Below are 26,927 nucleotides of genomic sequence, written 5' to 3'. Positions count from 1 at the left end.
CACTCTCATACATATTTTGTACTGTTTTAATACTGATATGGCAAATGTTAAAAACTTAAATTCACATGGAAGGATGACCACCTTATTGGCTATATGCCAGCATTCCAAAATGCATCACTCATTACTGTAGAAAAAATTAATGATGCCTCCAATTTCAAGTAGGCCCCTGAAAAGGCTGAAATTTATTACAGAATTACTTGTATATTCCTTGCATTAACTTATGCACTTTCCTGAAAACCAAATAAAGTCAAACATTTTATTTCATTTACAGTATACACAAATTTATGGTACACAAGAGGCCAGCAGTTTTTAAAGTAAACCATACAGCAGGTCATAATAAATAAGTTGGCTGAAACCATTACTTGCCATAACCAAAGTCTTTTCATACCTGTTGTGCTTTGTCCATTCAGCACTCCAGTGATAAGTGGAATGTAATTTTTCACTTCCTAAACCCTTCTGATCACTGGTTTGTTGGGACTTTGAACAATCACCCAAGCAAAAAAGTCACTTTCTTTCCTGATGTTTGGTTGGCAGTTTTTTTTTAATATACATATAAAAGTTCAACACCTCTACAATCAGAAGCCTCACTCATCACTTGCATCTGTATCATCATCAAGATACTCATCCACTACCCCTACATTGGCATTCTGAGTTGCCCACTCCTCTTCATCATACTCGATGCTGTCATTGTCTTCATTGAGATCACTGTCAGCATCAACAGCAGCAGCTGCCACCACTAGGTGTTCTACCATTTGTTGCGGAACATTTCCATTGTTATTGACAAATGCGATGCTATCACTTTGATTCTCCTCTATATACACTCCTTGATGGCACATAGGACATGTATCCTGAATGTACAACCATTTACGCAGGCAAAGCGCATGGAAATAATGATTGCAAGGTGTGATACGCGCTGAAGTGGTGAACTCCTGGTAGCAAATTGCACACACATCGCCAATGTCATGCAGATTACTGCCTTTTACTTCTGGCAAAGAATTAATTTTCTTAACAGCAGTCCTCCGATTTATAAATGTTTTCCATCCATTGCATGCTTGCAAATAAATGTTAAAGTAAGCATGTAAGCACATCATACAGGCACGAATTTTACTCCCAGATTCAAACATCATTGTGTAAGCTCCATTTCCAAACATTATAACTCCGAAAATGAATTCTATAACATTCCCCGTTGAACGAACATAGTAAATGTAATCATCGAGTTTTTCCCATAGCACATTGTAATATCCATCAATTATAAACAATGTATACACAGTGAGGGAAACAATTACTTTTAAGCACAATTCAACACAGAATGCTGTCACAGCAAACAACCAAGTATTCAATGTGTGGACCTGCCACAAGGTGCAGCTTAGTATAATTGGAAGAATGAAAAGGCTAATGGAGACCAAAAGAACAGGCAAGTGTCTTCTGAAGGAGGAAACGTGGGAGGCACTAAGTGACATCAGCACAGGATCTGTCATTCCATGAATGAAATGCAGGATTGCAGTCAATAGAAGGCACATGTTTCGACTAAGGCGAACTAGTCTTTCTTCAGGTTCCAGTCCACTCAAACCTGTCTGTAGTGCCAAAATGAAAAATAGAACTGGAGCCACAAACCCTAATCGTTTATCTTCTTCCTCAGTAGACCCAATGAAAGCTAGGATTCCAAGTCCCAGATAGTGTGCTAATGATGAGATGACTGCACTCATACCAAGAACAGTCAATGTCGAATCACAACCACTTATTATAAGATTGCAGAGCACTTCCCAACTGTCACTCCAGGAAATAAAATAACTTTTGTTTCCTGACTCACCTTGTGTTACTTTAACAACATAAACTAAAATGATGGCCTGTGCCATTAGCCGAGTCAACCAGAAAACTCTCAATACATCAGGGAAACGAATCCTCTTCCATGTGTCCTCCACAATAACTTGTAATCCATAGATACGATACATATGCCGTACCAGCAAATAAACATATCTTATTGTATAATAAAACCATTTTATATTAATTGCAATGTAAAGTACAGTCTGTGCTGTTATATACATGCCTGAAAAGGCAACTAACAGATTCTGAAAGTCTTCTGGTAACTCCAAGGCCAGACCCAGTATAGGCAGTAGGAAATTTACCATAGTTAATGCAGAAAACATTGATGGAATGCAGAGTAACGCTGCATAACCAACACCAAATGTGAGCTGAACAGCAATAAGAGCCAACCACAATGTTGGACCATTGCGCGGCAACAGCTGCATCCCAAACACTGCTAAGTAGTATGCGTTGTAGAAGTCTATGTGCAGAGTGGTGTAGTAGTTTACAAGGACAGAAGTTGTAGCAAGTAGAACAACACAGCAAAACATGTACAGTCTGAAGAGGGCTCTTTGGGATAAGATGAGAACAACACACGATGCGAGAAGACCTGAAAGACATTGAAAAACATTATTAATGTAAATAGATAAAATTTTAAATACAATTTCACAACATTCACATGTAATCGCTTATTTGATATACCCTTCACATTTGCAGCATAAAAACTAACAACAATGCTTCATCCAAACTATTTCTTTTCATTATCATTCAGTTACTTACCTGCTTAATCTTAAATGCCAAATTTAATCAAGAAAAAGTATGTAGAACTGAGGAACCTAGAATCAAAGATTATAAAAGCCAGAAAGGAGCTTGAAGGGTATTAGGAAAGGCAGGCGGGGCCAAGAAAATTCCTTGGCAAATAGAATCGAAGAGAATCTCCAGACATCCTATACATACATCAACAGCAAGAGGATAACTAGGGAGAGGGTAGGACTACTCAAAGATATATTAGCTTGGATGTGGAAGATGTGGACAAGAACCTTCATTTGTAGTTTACATCAGTATTATTTATCAACAAGGACATGGAGGAATTGAAAATGTATATGGGAGGGTTAGTAAGTTTGGAGCAGCAGAGGCCAAGCTGAGATCTGAAAGAGGTTTTAAAGAAGAATATGAGAGGCATAGATAGAGTAGACAAACAGTAAGTTTTCATTGCGGTTGAAATACCTAATACCAGGGATCACGCATTTAAGGTGACAAAGGAGATGGGAGGTCAAGTTTTTTTATTTTTTTTTATATATATACATATATATATATATATATATATATATATATATACACACACACACATATATATATATATATATATATATATATATATATATATATATATAGTGGTAGGTGCCTGGAAATGCACTGCCTGGGGTGTGATACATTAAAGACCACCAGATACGTTAGATATTTTGAAGAGACACTTAGATAGACACATTAGTGTGAGGAATATGGAAGGATATGGACATTCTGTAGGCAGAGGGAATTAGCTTAGTTGGCCACATGATTATTAATTTAATTGGTTTGGTATAACATTGGGGGATGAAGGGCTTGCTCCAATGCTCTATGTTCTAATATAGTTGCTTCAGTTATTCCATAAAACATATATGTCAAACTCAAGGCCCGCGGGCCAAATCCAGCCCGCGGTGGAATTATCTTTGGCCCGCGAGATAATATCTAATTACTATTAAAGCTGGCCCCAGTAATCGAAGCGCCTATGACGTATAATATGGCTAATGCTGAGTTTATTCAGGTACCAGGTTTTCAGGGTTTTTAGTGTTTATTCGGCAGTCTTCTTCATAAGAAACGGAATTTGTAAAGTGAAACACTTTGTAGTTATAGCAGAGACTGAGACACATGAGAGCAGGCTGAAAAAATGGAGGCAACGAAAGCTGCGTTCGCACGCGTCCGACTGATCCGGCTCGAATGAAGCTGCATTTTGCTCAATCCGGCCTGTGACCTAAAATGAGTTTGACACCCCTGCCATAAAATAATGGCATGTGCTTTTGAACCATATTTTGAGTAAAAATTTCTCACTAACTCCTAACTGATTTTACAGATCAAATGCCAGGAAAACTACCTGTCCAACATCTGCACTACCAAATATTCTTATACCATAAAGACCATTACAAGGTCATCTCTCGACCTAGGGACCAGTCTGTGCATATTTATTCAGAACTATCCACCCCCAAAAGTGAACCCCAATGTTTCATAGCCTGATTAAAGTGTCAGAAATCCATTCAGCCTCCAATTCCCACTGCTGCATGTAAAGAGTTTGTACATTCTCCCCACGACCAAGTGGGTTTTCTCCAGGTACTCTGGTTTCCTCCCACAGTTCAAAGTAGTACCAGTTGGTAGGTTAATTGTAAATTGTCCCTTGATAGGCTAGGGTTAAATCAGAGGTTGCTGGGCGGTGCAGCTTGAAGGGCCTATTTCATGTTGTATCTCAATAAACAAATAAAACCAAGAAGGTCACAGACTGGGAGAATGCACTCAATCTTTTTCCCAGGGTTGGGGAAATAAAGAACTAGAGGGCTGAGATTTAAAGTGAGTGGGGAAAGATTCAATAGGAACTTGAGGGCAATTTTTGTTAAAACAGAGCGTGTTAAGTATGTGGAACTAGCTCCCACAGGAAGTATTGAGGCAGGTTCAATAACATTCAAAAGATACTCAGACAGGTACGTTGATAGAAAATGTTTAGAAAGTTATGGATCAACACTGACCGATGGGATTAACTTCGACAGGCATCTTGATCCACATGGATCAGCTGGGTTAAAGTGTTCTTTTCAGTGCTGCATGCTCTACTGTAATCTTCTAGATTCCTCATTTAACAGAATCAAGAAGAAAAAACAGCAAAGAAATGAGGCCATTATATTCTTTATACTTTTTTTTAAATGGTTGAAGAGTGGGTTAAGTGCTCAGCTTGCAAGTTCAAGTACTTGGTCAATTTTCCATAAAATGGACTATGGCAAATTTTCCGGGACAGTACTAGCTCGGTAGCAGTATTTTTTTTAAATATAAAAAGAGCGTTGCAATAAGAAATGGTCCCCTAAAATGGTACGAGGGGTTAGTTACTTCAATTACTGGAAAGTTTATTCAAAACCAAATTGATCCACAGAATTTAATTTCCCAAATCTCTATTTAATCTGCTTCAAGGAAATAATTTGAAATGACTTTAGAACATTACCTATAATCAAACCCAAGCACGACAATACAAAAGTCAGACTCATGAGGTTATATTTCATAACAAACTTGAAGGAATTTTTAAGGGCATATGAAGGAATTTTTAAGGGCATATTAAAATAGTTTCCGAAGCTGCACCAATAGAGCGCCTGCCACCAATAATGGGTGCAAAATTAGGTGAGCAGCAAAATGCAGTCGAGGATTGTGTTAATAAAAGTCGTTAAGCTGTAAAATTTTCCAATGCTTGGTCTGAGATTATTCAACCTCAAAGTTACAATGACAGATCAATGGATGATTTTCTTTCCACAAATGGAAGTAATTTGACTGAATTATTCAGCTTCTGTAAATAAATGATCAAAACCCAAATGAAGTGGGTGTTTAAAGATAGAATTTATCACTGCTTTAAGCATGGCTTCTGGATTGCCGACTTTGAACCATGACATTATTGTGCAAAAGGGGAAAATGTAACAAGAATCATCCTCATCACTATCATAGTGTTCAATCTGAAGCAACAAAGTGTGGTCAGATTCAAATAATCCATTGAAAATCTACAGCAAGTATCACATAGAATTATACACCACATAGAGAAAGCCCCAGTACAGAATGTCTTATTGAATGACTGGGCTTTGCATTGTGGAATCAGTCTTTACAGAATGCTTATAGTAAAGGAGGCTGCACTCAAATCCATAATGGTATTATGTAACAACAGTCCAGTTAGTCCACTGTTTTACAAATTATTTTCCTTGAGTTATTTATGAAGCTACTTCCTGAAAGCTACTACATCTACCACTTGCACTGTCAAGACCCTAAATACACAGGTGCATACAAGTTACTCATATTTTTGATTCTTTTACCCCCTAGTCCTCAATCCTACTGTCAAAAATCAAAAAGCTGCTTACAGACTTCAGGATGAGCCAGTCCTCAGAGGATCAGAGGTGGAGAGGGTTTGTTGTTGCTCAGTCATTAAGTCAAGTCCGACTCTTCGTGACCTCATTAACCATAGGGCTTTCATGGTAAGATACGGAAATAGACTGCCAGGCCTTCCTTCTGCGCAGATACTGCTACTGCCCAGGTTGGGACCCAGCTGGGTTTGAACTCATGACCACCTGCCTTGAAGTCCAGTGCTGATGCCACTACACCAATGATAGATAGATAGATAGATAGATAGATAGATACTTTATTCATCCCCATGGGGAAATTCAACTTTTTTCCAATGTCCCATACACTTGTTGTAGCAAAACTAATTACATACAATACTTAACTCAGTAAAAAAATATGATATGCATCTAAATCACTATCTCAAAAAGCATTAATAATAGCTTTTAAAAAGTTCTTAAGTCCTGGCGGTAGAATTGTAAAGCCTAATGGCATTGGGGAGTATTGACCTCTTCATCCTGTCTGAGGAGCATTGCATCGATAGTAACCTGTCGCTGAAACTGCTTCTCTGTCTCTGGATGGTGCTATGTAGAGGATGTTCAGAGTTATCCATAATTGACCGTAGCCTACTTAGCGCCCTTCGCTCAGCTACCGATGTTAAACCCTCCAGTACTTTGCCCACGACAGAGCACGCCTTCCTTACCAGCTTATTAAGATGTGAGGCGTCCCTCTTCTTAATACTTCCTCCCCAACACGCCACCACAAAGAAGAGGGCGCTCTCCACAACTGACCTATAGAACATCTTCAGCATCTCACTACAGACATTGAATGACGCCAACCTTCTAAGGAAGTACAGTCGACTCTGTGCCTTCCTGCACAAGGCATCTGTGTTGGCAGTCCAGTCTAGCTTCTCGTCTAACTGTACTCCCAGATACTTGTAGGTCTTAACCTGCTCCACACATTCTCCATTAATGATCACTGGCTCATTATGAGGCCTAGATCTCCTAAAGTCCACCACCATCTCCTTGGTCTTGGTGATATTGAGACGCAGGTAGTTTGAGTTGCACCATATCACAAAGTCCTGTATCAGTTTCCTATACTCCTCCTCCTGTCCATTCCTGACACACCCCACTATGGCCGTGTCATCAGCGAACTTCTGCACATGGCAGGACTCCGAGTTATATTGGAAGTCTGATGTGTACAGGGTGAACAGGACCGGAGAGAGTACGGTTCCCTGCGGCGCCCGTGCTGCTGACCACCGTGTCAGACCCACAGTCTCCCAACCGCACATACTGAGGTCTATCTGTCAAGTAGTCCACTATCCAATCCACCATGTGAGAGTCTACTCCCATCTCCGTTGGTTTGTGCCTTAAGATCTTGGGCTGGATGGTGTTAAAGGCACTAGAGAAGTCAAGGAATGCAATCCTCACAGCACAACTGACCCCCTCTAGGTGAGAGAGTGATTTGTGCAGCAAATACGTGATAGCATCCTCCACTCCCACCTTCTCCTTATACGCAAACTGAAGAGGATCCTGGGCGTGCCTGGTTTGTGGCCTCAGATTCTGTATTATCAGCCGCTCCATGGTCTTCATAACGTGCGACGTCAAGGCAACAGGTCTGAAGTCATTCAACTCCTTTGGTTGTGGTTTCTTCGGTACCGGGACAATACAGGATGTTTTCCACTGTCTGGGTACTCTTCTCTGCTCCAGGCTCATGTTGAAGATGCGCTGTAGTGGTTCTCCCAGCTCAGTCGCACAGGCCCTCAGTAATCGTGGGGAAACTCCATCCGGTCCAGCCGCCTTGCTGGTACAGATCTTCCTCAGTTGACCTTCCACCTGTGCAGCCGTAATCCTGGGCGTGGGCAAGGTCTCCTGTGAGTGGTTATTTTCCTGTGAGGGAAGTAAGCCTGGTGTGGATTTCTGCGGTGAGGATGAGATTGAGCTGTCGAACCTGTTGAAGAAGTTGTTCAGCTGGTTCAATGGTTTAACAACTTTAAATTCCGAGATGTTATCATTTCAGAGAACCTGTCCTGGGCCCAGCACATATGTGCAATTAGGTAGAAAGTACGGCAACACTTCTACTTTCTTGGGAGTTTGTGGAAATTCCACATGACACCTAAAACTTTGACAAACATCTACAGAGTATAAGAGTAGATTGACTGGTTGCATCACAGCTTAGTATGGAAACACCAATGCCCTTGAACGGAAAACCCTACAAAAAACAGCGGATAAGGCCCAGTCCATCACAGGTAAAGCACTTCCAACCATTCAACACATCTAGATAAAATGCTGTCGCAATAAAACAGCATCCATCACCAGATACCTTCACCAACCAGACCATGCTCTCTTCTCACAGCTGCCATCAGGAAAGTGGTACAAGACCCTCAGAACTCTCACAACCAGTTTCAGAAACAGTTGCTACCCCTCAATCATCAGGTTCTTGAACAAAAAGGGATAACTTCACTCAATTTTACTTGCACCATCACTGAAATGTTCCTACAACCCATGGTCTTACTTTCAAGAACTCTAAATCTGATGTTTGACATTTATTTTTTGGTTATTTATTATTATTACTACCACTTTTTGTATTTGCACAGTTTGCTGCCTTCTGCATTCTGGTTGAAAGCCCTTGTTGGGCAGTCTTTCATTGATCATAGTTATTATTCTATAGATTTATTGAGTATGCTCACAGGAAAATGAATCTCAGGGTTGTATATGGTGACATGTATATGCTTTGAAAATAAAATTTTGAAAATGAACTGGCTCCCTCTACTCTGTCGAAACATTGGCTATTTTGATTAATTGAATCACATCCCATTACTGCTTTTGCTTACAGAAGATGTGTTTAACCTGTTACCCTGCATATTAAAAGTTCATTCATAAGAATGCTCTGCTATTCAATGGGATCATGACTAATCTGGCTTTTCTCAAGTCCACTTTCTCAACCTTTCCCTGTTACCCAATTTCATTAATTAGAATTTTGGACTTCTATTTTTATAAATAGCTCTCTTCTGCATCAATTCCACAGCTTTTGCATCCTTCCCAAATTGTGAGGACTCTAGTAAAACTTTAATAACCTAGCATCCAATGGGTTAGAAATTATGGAGCTGCAATTGGCTCACCCAGAATGTGTACAGGTGAGTACAAAAGCAGACTGTGAGCTAGAGCCAGAACACGGTTGATTTGCAGCCAGTTGAGGTCTGGAGTGTTTGCATATTCTCAATTCTCTTTAAACATACCAGGAAAAGATAGTTATAACAAAAATAAAAAAATAGTAAATGCTGAAAATTTGAAAAAAATAGAAAACACTGGAAGAAACCCAGCAGGCTAGGCGCTCTGAAAAGAAAAACAGAGTTAATGTTTCAAGTCAAAGAACCTTTGTATCAAGGTAGTTGGGACTGTAGAGGATCCAGAAATGAAGAAATACCAGGAAATCAGAGGAATGTGGTTTAGACAGAAGCCAGTCAGACCAACATCGTCACATTAAAAATGAGTAAATTGGTACTACAATATTACCAACTGTAGTTTTGTCTGTTTTCCCAGTTTCTATGATGCTTTATCATAATTTGGTATACTATTTTTCCCCATTATAGTAACAAATTTAATACAAAAAGATCTAAAAATCACTTTACCCTGATTTGTCATACCATTTGCCTTAAACAGACAGAATGAATGGAAATATCTTCCATCTAAATACTGGAAAAACTATGGACTTCCCTTAGTTAATAATCTTCCAATTCTGTACTCTTTCAATTTTGACAAAAATATCATTTGCTGGCTGGGTATAATGCTTTCTATGATTTATGCTCAACTATTCCCACTCTAAACCATTCTGTCTGTATTCACCCACCTCCCAACTTATGTTTCTCAAAATGTACCTCTTAAAACTTCTTCTACTGGCTCCTTCAATTTAAAGACACTCTACTAAATGAGATAACTATATAATTATATAATATATATTGCACTTGAAAGGTTGCCAATTTGGAACATTAATCTCTTTTTAAAAATCTCTCCACAATTGTTGAACATAGTACCTGTTAAGATGTTATAGCAAGAAAAGTCAACAATTCCCAAATGCATTAGGGCTTTAAAATACATTATGTACTGGTTCTCCTGTTCCAATGCAATATTCAAAGTTGCTGACGTCATCACTGTCATCGGCCGAATCAAAAGTGGTGACAAGTCAGCATACAAGTATCTGGGAGTACAGTTAGACGAGAAGCTAGACTGGACTGCCAACACAGATGCCTTGTGCAGGAAGGCACAGAGTCGACTGTACTTCCTAAGAAGGTTGGCGTCATTCAATGTCTGTAGTGAGATGCTGAAGATGTTCTATAGGTCAGTTGTGGAGAGCGCCCTCTTCTTTGTGGTGGCGTGTTGGGGAGGAAGCATTAAGAAGAGGGACGCCTCACGTCTTAATAAGCTGGTAAGGAAGGCGGGCTCTGTCGTGGGCAAAGTACTGGAGAGTTTAACATTGGTAGCTGAGCGAAGGGCGCTGAGTAGGCTACGGTCAATTATGGATAACTCTGAACATCCTCTACATAGCACCATCCAGAGACAGAGAAGCAGTTTCAGCGACAGGTTACTATCGATACAATGCTCCTCAGACAGGATGAAGAGGTCAATACTCCCCAATGCCATTAGGCTTTACAATTCTACCGCCAGGACTTAAGAACTTTTTAAAAGCTATTATTAATGCTTTTTGAGATAGTGATTTAGATGCATATCATATTTTTTACTGAGTTAAGTATTGTATGTAATTAGTTTTGCTACAACAAGTGTATGGGACATTGGAAAAAAAGTTGAATTTCCCCATGGGGATGAATAAAGTATCTATCTATCTATCTATCTATCTACAGAAAGGAGACTGAATGTCTGGCTGAGAGATGCAACAGCAACCACCTGCAATCAATGTCAGCAAACCAAGGAGCCCAGGAGGAAACCAGAGGTCCATAAGCCAGGCTTCATTGGAGGATCAGAGATGGAGAGGGGCAGCAACCTTAAATTCCTCAGTGTCATTATTTCGGAAAACACGTGCACTTATGAAGAGAGCACTGCGGCACCTCTACTTCATTGGAATTCTGTGAATATTTGGCAAGACGTCTAAAACTTTGACAAATTTCTATAAATATATGGTGGAGAGTATATTGACTGGCTGCATCACAGTCTGGTATGGAAATACCAATGCCTTTGAACAGAAAATCCTGCAAAAAGTAGTGGATATGTCCATCATGGGCAAAGCTCTCCCTACCACTGAGCACATCTACACGGAATGTTGTTGCAGGAAAGCAGCATCGATCTTCGGGGACCCCCACCACCCAGTCATGCTCTCTTCTCACTGCTGCCATCAGGAAGGTGGCACAGGAGCCTCAAAACTCAAACCACCAAGTTCATAAACAGTTACCACCCTTCAACCATCAGGCTCTTGAATCAAAGAGGATATCTTCACTCAACTTTACTTGTCCCTCCTAAACTGGATCGATCGTCCTCTGTTACCAGATCACCTACTAAATCTGCCTTAGCTATCCAATCGTTTCTCTCTAATTTTGGTATCTCTGATATATGGCGTTTCCTCCATCCTATGGAGAGAGATTATTCTTTTTTCTCACATGTTCACCATACCTACACTAGAATTGACTATTTCTTACTCGATAACCAACTTATCCCATTTGCCCACTCTTGTGACTATCAGAGTATACTGATTTCTGACCATGCCCCAATTACCCTCTCTCTGAACTTTCCTGGTCTCCCTCAGAGGAACAAACACTGGCGGTTCCATTCAACTTTACTATCGGATGATGATTTCGTAAAATTTATTAAGGACCAGATAACCTTTTATTTTAACACTAATACATCACCTGAAGTGCCATCCCAGATTGTCTGGGATGCCATGAAAGCATATCTGAGGGGTCAAATAATCTCTTACACAGCAAATCTCAATAGAAGATCCCGTGCAGATCGAGCAGACCTCATTAACCAGATTAAAGATTTGGATCAAATATATGCCCAAACTAAGAACCCTGAATTATACAAGAAGCGCGTTGAACTCCAAACTAAATTTAACCTTCTGTCCACTCAACCTGTCGAACGCCAACTTCTCGAAAGCAAGAGCCGCTTTTATATTCATGGGGATAAGTCTGGTAAATTCCTAGCCAATCAGCTGAGGTGTTCCAAAGCCAAACAACATATTACAAAGATCCGGAAGGAGAACGGAGACTTTACATCGGATCATTTAGAAATTAATGACGCATTTAAAATTTTTTATTCTCGGCTTTATTCCTCTGAATCCCTGAATGACAATATCTCTGTGGATCAATTTTTACAGAATCTGAATATCCCCTCACTTTCATCTGATTTCAAAGCCAAACTCAATGCGCCTATATCACCAGAAGAAATATCTTTTGCAATTTCTGCACTGTCTTCAGGGAAATCTCCTGGACCTGATGGGTTCCCTGTGGAATTTTATAAATCATTCTCCTCACTTCTTTCTCCTCAGTTACTTTCAGTATTATCTGACTTGTTTAATTACGGCAAATTGCCACCCTCTTTCAATGAGGCATCTATTATTCTTCTTTTAAAAAAGGGCAAAGACCCAACAGAGTGTTCCTCGTACAGGCCGATCTCTCTGCTCAATGTTGATGTAAAGATCTTAGCTAAAGTGTTGGCTCATAGATTAGAAACCGTTATTCCCTCCATTATCTCTGATGACCAAACAGGCTTTATTAAAAACCGTCTCCCTTTTTTTAACATTCAGCGTCTATTTAATATTTTATACTCCGTTCCAACTGGGACTCCTGAATGTGTTATCTCCCTTGATGCGAAGAAAGCATTTGACTGTATAGAGTGGAACTATCTTTTTGCAGTCTTAGAAAAATTTGACCTCGGCCAAAGTTTCATCTCTTGGATCCAACTGCTGTACCTATGTCCTACTGCTTCTGTTCTAACTAATTTTCAGAAATCCCAAGTATTTAATCTCAAACGTGGCACCCATCAGGGATGCCCCTTAAGTCCCTTTCTCTTTGATTTGGCTATAGAACCTCTGGCGATAGCATTTCGAAATTGTCCTGAATTGATCGGGATTTGGAGAGGGGGTGTTGAGCATAAAGTTTCTCTCTATGCTGATGACTTATTTCTCTTTCTCTCAAATCCGTCTACATCCTTACCTCTAATGTTTTCACTTCTTGACCAGTTTAGCCAGATCTCTGGCTATAAACTCAACTTACATAAGACTGAACTTTTCCCAATTAATAAAGAAGCACAAGAACTAATATTTCGTGATCTCCCTTTTAAAGTAGTCCATAATCAATTTACTTATCTTGGAATTACAGTCACAAGGAAGTTTAAAGATCTCTTTCGTGAAAACTTTGTCAATCTTTCATATGCTATAAAACAGAGTCTGGTACAATGGTCACCTCTATCTATGTCCTTGGTAGGTCGTATTAATGTTGTTAAAATGTATGTTCTCCCCAAATTTTTATACTTATTTCAATCTATCCCAATTTTTATTCCTAAATCTTTTTTTGATTCCTTAGACTCTATTATTTTGTCATATCTGTGGCAGAATAAGCGCTCTAGAATTAATAAAATCCACCTCCAAAAATCTAAAAAAGAGGGTGGCATGGCTTTGCCTAACTTTCGCTTATATTACTGGGCAGCTAATATACGTTGTGCTGCCTTCTGGTCTTTCTTCCATGGCCAACCTGAGTGCCCTAACTGGGTGGCAATGGAGTTGAGCTCCACTAAAGAATTATCTATATCTGCACTTCTTGGCTCTGCACTCCCTAGCAGTCTGCCCAGATCAATAGCTAATCCTCTGGTTAGACACACTTTGCGTATATGGGCTCAGTTCAGGAAATGCTATGGTTTCCAGGGGTTTTCCGTTTCTAGCCCTGTCGCACATAATCACCTTTTTTTACCTACTACGTACGATTCAGCATTCCATGTTTGGTACAGGAAGGGCATTAGACATTTTGAAGATCTCTTCATTGATAATCGCTTCGCTTCTTTTCAGCAGCTCTCAGTTAAGTTCAACCTGCCTAATGCTCACTTTTTCAGATATCTCCAAATCCAACACTTTACTGCTCCTTTAATTCCTAACTTTCCTGAAATGCCTGCGAAAAATGCTATGGACCGATTTCTTTCCATTAATCCACTAGGTAAAGGTTTAATTTCAATTATCCGAGATAAACTAGCAGCCTTACGACAGGCCCCTGTGGATAAAATTAAAATGGCCTGGGAGCAGGATTTAAATATCTCCTTATCCGAGGAGAGCTGGGACTCAGTTCTCAAATCGGTTAACTCAACCTCCCTTTGTGCTCGCCATTGCCTCTTACAGTTTAAGATTGTTCATAGAGCCCATATGTCTAAATCTAAGCTATCTTGATTCTACCCTGGCATTAGTCCGCTCTGTGATAAATGCAAGAGGGGCGTAGCCTCTCTCATTCATATGTACTGGTTCTGTCCTAGCTTGGAGAAATTCTGGAAAGATGTCTTCACTACATTATCGGGTATTCTGAATCAGCACCTAGAACCTAACCCCTTAATTGCTCTGTTCGGTTTTTGGGGCGAGACAGATTTATGTCTGGGTCCGACCAAATGCCGAATACTATCCTTTGCCTCTCTCCTGGCGAGACGCTTGATCCTCCTTAGGTGGAGAGATGTTGCCCCGCCCACTCATGCGCAATGGCTTAACGACATTATGGCCTGCTTGGACCTCGAAAAAATTCATTATTCGTTCTTAATTCGGATCTAAAGTTCCATAAGGTCTGGGGACCTTTTATCGAGTACTTTCATAACCTTCCTCTTGACTAGGGTTTTTTTTCTTTTTCTTCTTCTTTTCGGTCCCTTGCTTTCAGCTCCCTTTTTTTTTCTGGTAGCAGGCATTATTATCCTCTGTTGCTAAGTGTATTCACAGTCTGGGAGTTTGACTGTCCGGACCTATACTCTTTATACTGTGTGGTGGTTGGTCTGGAGTTGTTGTTGATTTTTTTTCTTGTGTTGTGGGGCTTGGGGAGGACACTAAGCTCACTTGTCTTTAATTTAGATGCTTTCTTGTTAAATTATCTTCCTTTGTAGCATATTGTTATTGTATGCTTAATCTTGCACTGTATTAATGCTCCTCATTGGGATTTGGGGTTTTTAATTTTGTAAAATGTTTTGAAAAACTAATAAAAAAAAATAAAAAAAACTTTACTTGTCCCATCACTGAAATATTGCCACAACCCATGGGCTTACTTTCAAGAACTCATCATATTCTTGATATTTATTGCTTATTTATTATTTCCTTTTGTATTTGTACAGTTTGCTGTGTTTTGCAGTGGTTGAATACCCAAGCTGCTCAGTCTTGCTTTAATTCTATTATGGTTATTATTTTATTATGGATTTATTAAGTACACCAACAAAAAATGAATCTTAGGGTTGGCTATAGTGACAAATATGTACTTTAATAATAAATTTACTTTGAAATTTATTCATGCAGAGATGTCTAGACTTACATTTGACAGAATGTAAGTGATCACAAATTTCTCAAAGTAGTAGAAGGAAGAAGATATACAAAAGAAAATAAACAGTACACTTTCTAGGAAATGACTTGTTCTTCATATCAAAATGGTGCATGTCAAATTATATTGTTTTCTAAGGAAGTGCTACTTAAGTGATCTCTCATTCCATAAATCCCTAAGAGGAAAATCAGAAGAAATGAGCTTCCCCCCCAAGTTTAAAAATAATTGACAGAACTAAACATAATATCTACAGTATTAGACAAATAAATATTTTTCATAGTGAGTACATTTTGGTGCAAAGCCACTTCCATCCTCAAGTGATCCTAACATAAAAACCAAGATTGACAGCAGAAGAGCAAAAGTATTCAAAAAGCATTGTAGAATGGCTAAAAGGAGCTTCTTAGACCTTTGAAGACCTCTGCTACTTGAACTAATAGATACTTGTTTGTGAGTGCTGACATGCAGTTCTAGAACATCTACTCTTCATTCTGCTCTACTTCATCAAACCCAACATCTTTTATCTATCTGAATGTTTTCTGGAATTTACCAACCTGAAAAATCTTCATTGGAGTCAAACAAGCTACAATTCCCCAAGAAACCCTTCACCGATGTAACTTTGTAAGGGTTATATCACCCCATGAGAATTATGTATCCAGCACACATGTTCTTCCAAATTTTTTGAATGGCTAAACTATCATTTAGAAAGTGCTGAAAGCTGCAGTAAAATCCTGGTTTATGAGTCGTAATGATGAAGGGAAGTTACCAGGACTAAAAATGTTCAATGGATGTTGTCACTGCATTCTTGATGTTAACCAGGTGTCCAGAAACATTAGTCATAATGAGCAAGGCCCTATTGTTCAAGTTTTTCTTTGTACTACATTGTCTAAAGAAAGGACATGATATGATTTTGGAATAGTACTATTGCCCAGGTTTCTTTTAAGGTCACTTGAAGATTGGTCTCCAACTACCCCTATAGAGCTTTCAGTTTCTCAGTGTATAAATTTGCAGTCACCCCTTCAACATTGTCTCTAAGTCCAAGGGAAGACATTGACACCTGAAGTAACTTACCCTTGTGTGAAAAAGTATTATATTTGATAATAACCCTGCATCATCTAGGGTTTAATTAACTAGTTGTACAGAAAAGTGTTTGTTGCTATTTATCAACACTTGCTGCACATCTCCCAAAATAAAGATAAGCTGCAAAGTGCACTCCATGAAATAGTTATTCCCCCATGAATGGTTTGAATGTATTAGCACTAAGATTAATCAAGGCTTTTCTTCCCCCCCCCCCCCCAGTCTTACCTGTTCCCAAGTCAATGTCAAATGCAGCATTTATTATGGTCTTCCAACTACATGTTTATCCCTTTTTCTCTTCACTATAACATCATTTTCTTTACAACACACATAACACCTCCAAGAATAATAAGCAATCTAGTTCCAAACAGAAATAATTCCATCAACAGTCCACACACAAAAGCTGGAGGCACACACTGAGTAAGGCTGCATCTATGGAGGGAAATGAAGTCAACGTGTTTCATTGAAACGCTTTATCAGGAACAGAAAAAGGGGAGATTGCCAGTATGAAAAGGTGAGGAGAAGGGTGGAGCAAAACCCAGTGGGTGATAGGTGACTCCGGGTGAGGATGAGAAGAGAATGAGAATGGTGCAAAAAGCTGGCAGGTGATAGATGGAAGTGACAAAGGGCTAAAGGGCAGTGGACCATGGAATAAAGGACAAAAGGTGGGGAGGTGAACCAATGTGTGCATGATGGAAAGATTGAGAAGGTGGAGGAGATTCTGAGTGATTACCTGAAGTTAAGAGAACTGGATGTTCATACCATTATATTGGAGAATACCAAGATAGAATATGATATGCTTTTCCTCTAATCTGCACCTAGACTTTATTTGGCATGGTGGTGACTGTGGACAAACATGCTTGCATGGAAATGGGATATGGAATTAAAATGGCTGGCCACTGGGAGATCCCAGCTGGTACAGTGAAGGTGCTCAATGAAGCAGTCCCCAATCTGCACTGAATCTCACCAATGTTTCTATCAACAGTAAAGAGGCTTCTCATGTCATTAGACCCTGCAACTGTTTTGTTGACACAGCTGCAAATGGCATTTTAAATGCTACTTACTGCAAATATTGGTATAATCTTAGTCACTTAACATTAAGGATTATTTGTGATAGCACAGAAGCTTCATTAATTGAGAACATTCACCACAAAGAATGAATCATTTCATTAAAGCAAAAAAAGTGATCCTATGCAAGTGATTAAACCTAACTGCTTCTCCTCTGGATAGTCTGAGAGATTTGCTCAAAGTGAAACAAATTCACTTCCACAACTTGTCTGGTCATGTTCATCTCCCCACCCTCTCTCCAATGTAGCTGGAGAGGGGACACAAAAACAAAGACAGACAAGTCAACTCCTCCATCTGACTCTGATGCAGGCTTTGTGTGGAATAGCTGCTTTAAGCAACATAACCTTCATTTTAAAATGGAAAATTCAAGCAGGCTGCAAAGTTTCAGAAAGAAAATGAAATCAACCAGAGATACAATAAATAGTACAAACATATGAAGTATCATATTCAGTGCTCGTTACTGAACCAATAAAAGGTCCAGAATAATAGGTCAGAAGTTGTAAACTTGAAGTTGCCAATGGCAAGTTCAGAAAACTTGAAAGTAGGGATGTAAATGGTAAAGTTATTATAAATAAACTTCTGAAACCGCTCTAAAATTGACTGTTTGTCCCTTAGACAAGGAATCTCATGTAATTAATTCCCAACTCCCAAGTTACTGAACTGAGTGAAATTATGAATCAAAGTAGAGAAGATCACAAGGGCTCCAGAAGAATGAATTTCCATCAGCGTTTGTAAGAGCAGAAACAAATAAATTATAGCCTTGATAGTAATACCAAATAGTTTAAAAAAAATATAACTTAAGGAAAGTGTCTCAAGGAAAATGTTCCAAATCAGAAAGTAACTATTAGCAAGCCCAATTAGATATAATAGGAGGGATTTCAATCAAATGCAGCTTAAGGAGAAATTAAATGGTGACAAGACAGGCTTGTTAATTTGTTAGCCAAAGTCTCCAAATAAAAACATCAATGCTACTCAGTAATATACAGCATTTCTCTCAAAAATAAAAATTCCATCTCTCAACAGCAGGAGCAGTATAGATGGCACCAACAGACACTAAAATGAAGATAGCTTCACACATGAATTTCTGTAAGCAATGCTGCAATCAGGGATCATGTTCAAGTATGTGGAATGATCTGCAAGCTGCTACTTCACAGAATACATTGCCCTATGCAGCCAATTTTAAAAGCATGTACATGCAGAGAATTATGGAGAAATGTTAATGCTTTTTGACTGCAGTTTTTTTTTTAAAACAGAAATAACTAATCGTTCTGAACAATAACTAAAATAAAACCAATGAGCCAGTCAAACCCCTAATCACACAATTACGCTTTCATTGAACTGTTCTGATTTTGCTTTATAATATATTTCTAGCCTTAATCACTAATTGGTTCACTGTCTCCTTTGAGTTCATGTGTAACTCTAAATCACTTTGCTACTGAAGAGAGTTGAATCTGTAAAGCTAAACTTCAATGTCTTTCCTTTTTGAAATAAACTCCAGTCCATTCAATGTTTGAACATTTCCTCAATGTGCTGAGTTTGAAAATTTCAAAGGGGTAAAGCTGATTATGGGGATGCAATTTCATCTGAGGCATTCTAAATCTATACCAAATTTTATCAACTTCATCTATATTGCTATCAACTATTCATTCCTTGGAATTTGAAAATAAGTCCCAAGCTTTAGTTTTCTGCACTTTCCTTAGACTTATTATGGGGATTCACCTATTTAATTAGGGCTTCAATTTTTCCAGTTTTTATTTACATAGGGGTGTGTCTTCAGTTTTAAAATTGTTCAGTGAAATCATGTTTAAGGCCACAAGAGGAGCAGAATTGGGCCATTTGGCTTATTGGCTCTGCTCCACCATCCATCATGGATGGATTTATTATCCCTTTCAATTCCATTCTTCAGGCTTATCCTTGTAACCTTTGACACCCTGACTGAAGAACCTATCAACCTCTGTTTTAAATATACCCAATGAATTGCCTTCCGCAGCAGTCTGTGGCAGTGAATTCCAAAGATTTCCCACCCTCTGACTAAAGAAATTCCTCCTCATCGCTGTTTTGAAGGCATCATCCTTCTATTTTGAGGCTGTGCCCTCTGGTCCTAGACTCTCAGTTATAGGAAACATTCACTCCTCTATGTAGGCCTTTCAGTCTATGCAGCATTCATCTTTCCATCAATCCTGACCAGATTGCCAGTCACTGCTGCCGAAAAGCTTCTTCAAACACGATGCTACCTTCACCATACTTTACAGTAGGGATGGTGGAACCTGACTGATGTGCAACATTAAATATACGCCACATGTACCACTCAGTGGTGAGGCCAAAATGTTCCACTTTAGCCTCTTCCAACCACAAGGCCTTCTTCCACATCTTTACAGTATCTTCTAAGTAACGCTATGCAAAAATCAGTCAAGGACATTTCTTTTTTTGCCAGGGCTTCTTCCTTGCCACTTTTTGATAAATACCCTTTTAGTAAGGCATTAGAGACTGTGGAGCCATTAAGCTCATCTCTAGCTGCAGCTGAACGTCTGCAGTTCACTCATGACTGCTGGCATCACAGTAGCCTCTCTTATCGGTGTCATTCTTCTCCAGTGAATGAGTTTAGCAGGGCGGCCTCACCTATGCAGCAAGGCTGTGGTTTCATAATTTTTTCCCCACAATGGACTGCACTGAGCTCAGAGGCATGTTCAGTGTCATTGAGATGGTCTGGAACCCTTCCCCAGATTTGTACTTTATTTTAATTTCCCTGACTTGCCTTGAATGTTGTGTCTTCATTTTGGTTTGGTCTGTTGAAAATCCAACATATTGTTGGACTTTACAGAGAAAGGGGGTATTTATAGTGTTCTTATGAACTAATTGAAAACAGGTGACCCTCCATTTTCTACATCAACAAATTGGGTGAGTTGGTATGAGAAAAGTTAGTGTAGTAATTACTAAAGGGATGAATACTTATCCAGCCTTAACTTTTACTGAATTGTTGACAGGTTCTGGAATTTTTCTTTTGATTTGACATGATGCAGAATGCTTTGTAGATTAGTTCAAAAATGCTACTTCAGTACATTTTAAATCTAGAAAATGAGACAGCAAAATGTGTAAATAATTGTCAGGGCTGAATACTTTTTCAAGGCACTGTATGTAGTCCTCTGGCATGAGTTCCAAAGGCAAGAACTACAGCAAAACTGTCAGAGTCTCTCATTTACCCTGGTTTCCTTCAGCCTGCCTGGAGTAGCATTTCCACTTCCTCATTTTGAGTTTTTCCATTTCTGCAAACCTATCACAGAACTTGCTCCACTTTGTTCCCTTTTGCTTTATTCCATCAGAAAACCAAACACAAGCTGCTCATGTTGTAGATTTATAAGAATTGCAGATGCAGCAAATATTAAATAACTAAAAAGCCAAAAAGCTCAGTATGTCAGGCAACATCTGTGGAAAGAGAAACTAATGTTTCAAATATCCCAGAGCAGCAGAAGCCGAGGAGAGACCTAATAGAAGTTTAAAGATTACAGGGGGCATGGATAAAGTTGACAGCTGGTATTTCCCTTTCAGGGTTGAAACGTCTAGTACAAGAGAGCATGCATTTAATATGAAAGGGGGCAAGTTCAAATGAGACGTGGCAAAGATATACACAGAGTGAAAGATGTTTGGAATGCATTCCAAGGATAGTGATAAAGGCAAATATATCAGAGGCATTTAAGAGGCTTTTAGATAGGCACAGGAATATGCAGAGATTGGAAGGAATATGGACATCATGTGGGCTAAAGGGATTAGTTCAGTAATGCACAATATTATGGATCAAAGGTCCTTTTCCTGTGCTGTGCAGTTCTATAAAACTGGCCCCTTCAGCTGAAATGAGAAAGAGGGTAACAAGTTAACTTTGGTAGGAGTGAAGGTGAGGCAGGTTCAAAGGTCCAATTGAATGTCAGAGAAATATATACAATATACATCCTGAAATGCTTTTTCTTCATTTTTTTTTTAAGCGTGTTGCACTACAGTCAACCATTCTTGTCTGGCGCGTGGTGTCAGGATTGGTCTCCTTTCGGATTAACCGGGTCACGATATGAACGTTCCTGACTCGACCCTTGTATTTTCTTTTTATGAGGCTGAGTGGTTAGCTCGGATGGAAAGCGTGCTCAGGGGGCGGCTCGATTTGGATTCGAACTCGGGAACCTTTGCTCTGGAGTCCAGCGCTGATACCATTGCACCACCAGCCAGCCTTTTTCTTCGGTGATTGATAGAATGAACAAAACTTCTTACAGGAGGTAAATTATGTGGCAGTTCAGTAATACGTCACATGGAGAAAGCACCTCATGTTATATGCTATGATCCACCGTGTCACAACCTGTAGGTCAAATGGTATCATCTCTGCAGCCCCATGAGAAACTCCTTTAGCCTAACTCTGTCTTCTCTACATCTTACAACTTCATCAAATCTTTTATTCCTCTTTTAATGATTTGTCACACTTTTACATCCCTTCACAAAGGCAGCCTCTTTTTTTATACCCAACTTAATTTCCTTTGTACATTAGTCTGTTCGTATGTTCCCATTATTTAAGTTTCATTATTGACTTTTGTGCATGTGATCATTCTGCTAATTGATGACTGCTCGTGGCTATTTGCGCTATTGCCAGTTAATTGGGCCATCGGTTAATCAAGACAGCCAGTTAATCAATTTGGTACAACTTTCAAAGACCAAAAACTAATCCAGAAAATAGTCGGGATTCCCTTCATTTATTTGGCACATTATGTTGTTAAATAGTTTCTCACTAATGTCAGGTATATGTACTAGTGAAGCCATTAGACATCAAACCATGCTTGGAGCAAACAGTTTTTAAATAGCTCATACAAAATGCTAGAGGAACTCAGCAGACCAGGCAGCATCTATACAAAAGAGTAAACAGCTGATATTTTGGGCCAAAACCCTTCATCAAGATGCTGCCTGGCCTGTTGAGTTCCTCCAGCATTTTGTGTGTGTTGCTTGGATTTCCAGCATCTGCAGATTTTCTCATTTGAGTTTTTAAAATAGCGTCAGTTGTGTGCACGTGCTCAAAAAGCAGTGATTATTGTCACTGATAGTTGGGGAGAATTAGCAGTAAAACAATTTGGAACTGTCTTGCTCATTATGACATTCAGGCTTGGAGATGGGTAGGAGTGAATATGAAACGATTTTATTACTTCAACAAAGGTAGGAACTACAAATAATTTGAAGTTATTGACAATCACTTTGAATGCTACAAATGAAAATGAAGACTTGGAGCAGGGGTGTCAAACTCATTTTAGGTCACGGGCCGGATTGAGCAAAATGCAGCTTCATGCGGGCCGGATCAGTCGGATGCGTGTGAACGCAGCTTTCGTTGCCTCCGTTTTTTCAGCCTGCTCTCATGTGTCTCAGTCTCTGCTATAACTACAAAGTGTTTCACTTTACAAATTCCGTTTCTTATGAAGAAGACTGTCGAGCAAGACTGCCGAATAAACACTAAAAACCCTGAAAACCTGGTACCCGAATAAACTCAGCATTAGCCATATCATACGCCATAGGCGCTTCGATTACTGAGGCCAGCTTTAATAGTAATTAGATATTATCTCGCGGGCCGGATTTGGCCCGCGGGCCTTGAGTTTGACATATATGACTTGGAGGATTGTCAATTATCTACACTAGACGTCTGCACTGATTTTGTTCATTTACAATTAAATGAACGCAGCAGCATACAGGTACGCTGGATGAATTCGTCCATCAATAACAATTAGGAACTTTTGCAGTTTTATAGTACTGATAGTGTTGTAATTTGCTCCACATTTCATTTAAATACATAATTTGTTACTCAGTTAAATAATGGTAATTCCTTTTTTTTTTATAAATACCTTTTTCATTATTTCTATTAAACTGGCTAATTAGAGCAGCTGATTAATTGGGCCAAAAGTCCCAATTAACCTGGATCACTGTATAGGGCATCAATGGAACCACACCTCTAGTGTTGTACACAACATTAGTCTTACCCAAAGCATATACCGGTACTTACTACACAGGGTGTGCAGTGAAAATTCTGGTTCTTGGAATGGCTGTTCTGTCACAACAGGAAATTGAGATTAGGCCTCTATTCTCTTAAATGTAGAAGAACAAGCAATCTCACTAAATATTTATAATTCTCAAAGTCCATCAAGTAGGATGCAATAATTCCTCTGGCTGAGCAACCCAAAGTTCAGTCTCCAAACTGTAGAGTTTCTCAGCCGACATGTTAAATCTTTGGAACTGTCACCCCTGAAGAATGTTACATTCAAAATAATTGTAAGATAGATGTATTTCTGGAAATTAGAGATTATTATGAAATATAGAGACAAAGCTGAAAATCACCTTTGAGATTGACAATGTCATGATTTCATCAAATGGCACAGCAGACTTAAAGGACCAATATCCTGCTACCTCCCATAAACACAAGAGATTCTGCACGTTAGCAAACCTCAAGCAACACACGTAAAACACTGGAGGAACTCAGCAAGCAAGGCAGCATTAGAGGAATAAACTGTTGACATTTTGGGCCAAGACCTTTCATCAGGACCTGAAAGGGGCAGAAGTCAGAATAGGGTTATGGGGGGAGGACAAGCTGACAGATGACAGGTAAGACCAGGGGAGAGAGGAGAAGGAGGATGGATTGGGAGGTGGGCAATGAAATGCTGGGAGGAAATATTTGGAAGAGTTGAACAGCTTAAGTAGTAATTTAGGACAGTGAACTATGAAAAAAGTCGTCTAAGAATTGGTCACACAAGTCTTAATTACGCATTATACAGAATAGGGAAACATCCAACTGGGTTGTGTGAATACTAATCAACCAGAAACAGTTGAACACGTATTGATAAAATGTAAGTAGTATGAAAGGGAAAGAGTGAAGATGATAGGAGCGATTAAGATAAAAAAAACTGCTGTGGGTATAGAAGACATTTTAAGTGGGAGTTCATGAGAAATACGGACCTATATCATGGAGTATCTGAAAGACTCTGGTTTATTATATAGAATTTAATGCAATTCTTTTCATTCCTCCTGTTTATCAAACAATCCACACTCCAGTCTAGTAGGTGGCGGTAATGCACCTTAAAGCTGGCTTGCCAACTGCCATAAAACAAGAAGAACTATGAAGAATGGGAGGAAGGGAAGCAGTGGGAGGTGATGGGTAGCTGAGGAAAAGAAGAGTGAGCAGTTAACCAGAAAGAGGAAAAGAAAATGGGGGGGGGGGGGGGGAAGAGAGAGAAAGAGGACAAGTAACCAGAAATTAGAGAAACTGATGTTCATGTCAGCAGGTTGGAGACTGCCCAGCCAGATGCTGTTCCTCCAATCTGAGTTCGGACTCATCAAGGCAGTAGAAAAGGCAATGGAGAGACATGGTTAATGGGAAGTCAAATTGAAACGGATAGCAACCAGGAAATGGTGTATTTGTAGCAGATGGAGCAAAGGGTGCTTAACAAAGCAGTTCCCCAATCTGCATTCCATCTTATTGAAGTAGAGGAGGCTACACCAGGAGTACTGGATACCGCAACAGAATCATAGGCAATGTGTCACCTCACCGGTATGGAGGGTTTGAGGCCTGAATGGTGGTGGAAGAGATGTAGAGGCAGGTGTAGCACTTAGCACATTTGCAGGTACAAGTACCAGGAGGGAGATCAGTGAGAAGGCCATGGAGGTTCACTGGTGAGTGTGTTCAAGCCACTTATTGTATCCAGTGCACCCAGAGGGGCTTCCCTTACATTGGTGAAACCTGACACAATCTGGGGGACCTATTTGTCAAGCAACATTGCTCCACCCATCGCAAAAGGCAGGATTTCCTCGTGGCCACTCACTTCAATTGGACTTCCCATTCCAATGTACCAGTCCATGCCCTCATCTACTACCACAAAGAGACCACACTCAGGTTGGAGGAACACCAAAGGGGAGGGGGAGAAATAATCAGTAGCTGGAAAAATCAATGTTCATGCAATCAGGTTGAAAACTACCCAGACAGAATATGATTCAGATTCACTTCCCTCTAAAGCCTCTTCCATAGTCTACTATCCTCTCCTATCAAATTCCTTCTTCAGCCCAAAACCTCTTTCATCCATCTCCTCCCAGCTTCTTAATTCGTCCTCCTCCTTTCCCCCTCACCTGGAGTCACCCATCTCCAGCCAGCTTGTACCCCTCTCCTCCTCCACCTTTTTATTCTGGCTTCTACCTCACTCCCTTCCAGTCGTGATGAAGGGTTTCCGCCGGAAACGTCCACTGTTCATTCCCCTACATGGATGCTGCCCGACTTGCTGAGTTCCTCCCGCATCTCCACGTTTCTCAGACCAACTTCTGTTACTTTTTGAACTGAGGACATCCCCCCCTTCTAAATCAAAGAGATGAACTCATAGTGAGTGGACAGAGCAGAGAGAGACGGCAAGCAAATGCACTCCAGGCCTTTACTGCTCCACTGCGGCGCCTCAGAGCGCCCAGCCTGCCCCGCTGTCACTCACCCAACAAGCGCTGCGATACCTGCCGAGCCACCACGGGCAACGGCTCCTCTCCGTCATAGTAGGAGTTCAAGATGGCGTCGATGACGAAGATGCAGGGGACCCTGAGGGCCACGTCCAGGACCCCACGCAGGTGGCTCCCCACTGACACCCACTGCGAGGACATCGTCAACGATCCCCCCCGTCCCTCACTGAAAGCCGTCGGCGGAGCCGCCGCGCAACCTGCCGCTCCAGATATCCGCAAAGCTGGCGGAGATGTGGCCGCCGGCGAGTCAGCTGTCTGCGCTGTCTTGCTGCCCACCTGCCGCCGCCACCGCCGCTCCTCTCCTCGCCCCCTCCATACTCGAGGGCCGTGACCAACGCTACAACCCTTTTCCTCACTCCTCAGAGAACGTCACACAACACAATACGTCATAATCGGAGCCACCGAAAACCCGAGGCGTCGCGGAGGAAGGAGACGCACGTTACGTTCGGCGGGCAGGAGACGTCTGCGACGTCATAGAAGCACGCACGGCAAGAGTTTGACTTGCTGTGGCGTGCGGGGCAATTGTGAAATATCAAAAGCTGGAATGTGAGCTCTGCTTCTCCTACCTGACTTGTTGAGCATTTTTATCAGTTGCTGTTATTATCTCAGCTATTCGGCAGCTGTGGTATTTACTTATGTTTTCCGAAGATTTGACCCTCTCGTCTCCCTTTTTCAAAGCAACTTTCATTGGGGCCACCTTTGTCACGGGTCGCTGAATCAGGAGACTGCAAGGAGTAAATATATACTGTTTACATGACCTTTGGGTGGATGACAAGATAAATCAGAAAGATCATATGTTGCCCAAAATATTGGAAGATTGAAAGGAAATGTATAAAAGATGGAAAATTGGAGCAATGAATATTGATAACCATCA

The 26,927-nt window shown here is 40.2% G+C and overlaps 1 protein-coding gene across 1 annotated transcript; it reads right to left on the bottom strand.

The window, feature by feature from the left end:
* Positions 1-242: 242 nt before the first annotated feature.
* rnf139 (ring finger protein 139) lies at positions 243-26,505 on the bottom strand. Its single transcript, XM_073043363.1, has 2 exons — positions 26,032-26,505; positions 243-2,413 (listed from the first exon to the last, which is right to left on the bottom strand). The coding sequence occupies exons 1-2, from the start codon at positions 26,192-26,194 to the stop codon at positions 585-587; spliced, it is 1,992 nt and encodes a 663-aa protein (XP_072899464.1). The 5' UTR covers positions 26,195-26,505; the 3' UTR covers positions 243-584.
* Between the last annotated feature and the right edge of the window lie 422 nt (positions 26,506-26,927).

Source organism: Hemitrygon akajei, chromosome 1 (genome assembly GCF_048418815.1).
Source record: "Hemitrygon akajei chromosome 1, sHemAka1.3, whole genome shotgun sequence".
NCBI classification, from domain to species: domain Eukaryota; kingdom Metazoa; phylum Chordata; class Chondrichthyes; order Myliobatiformes; family Dasyatidae; genus Hemitrygon; species Hemitrygon akajei.
Note: the sequence above shows the minus strand (reverse complement) of the source record. Positions and strands in the feature narration are given on the sequence as shown.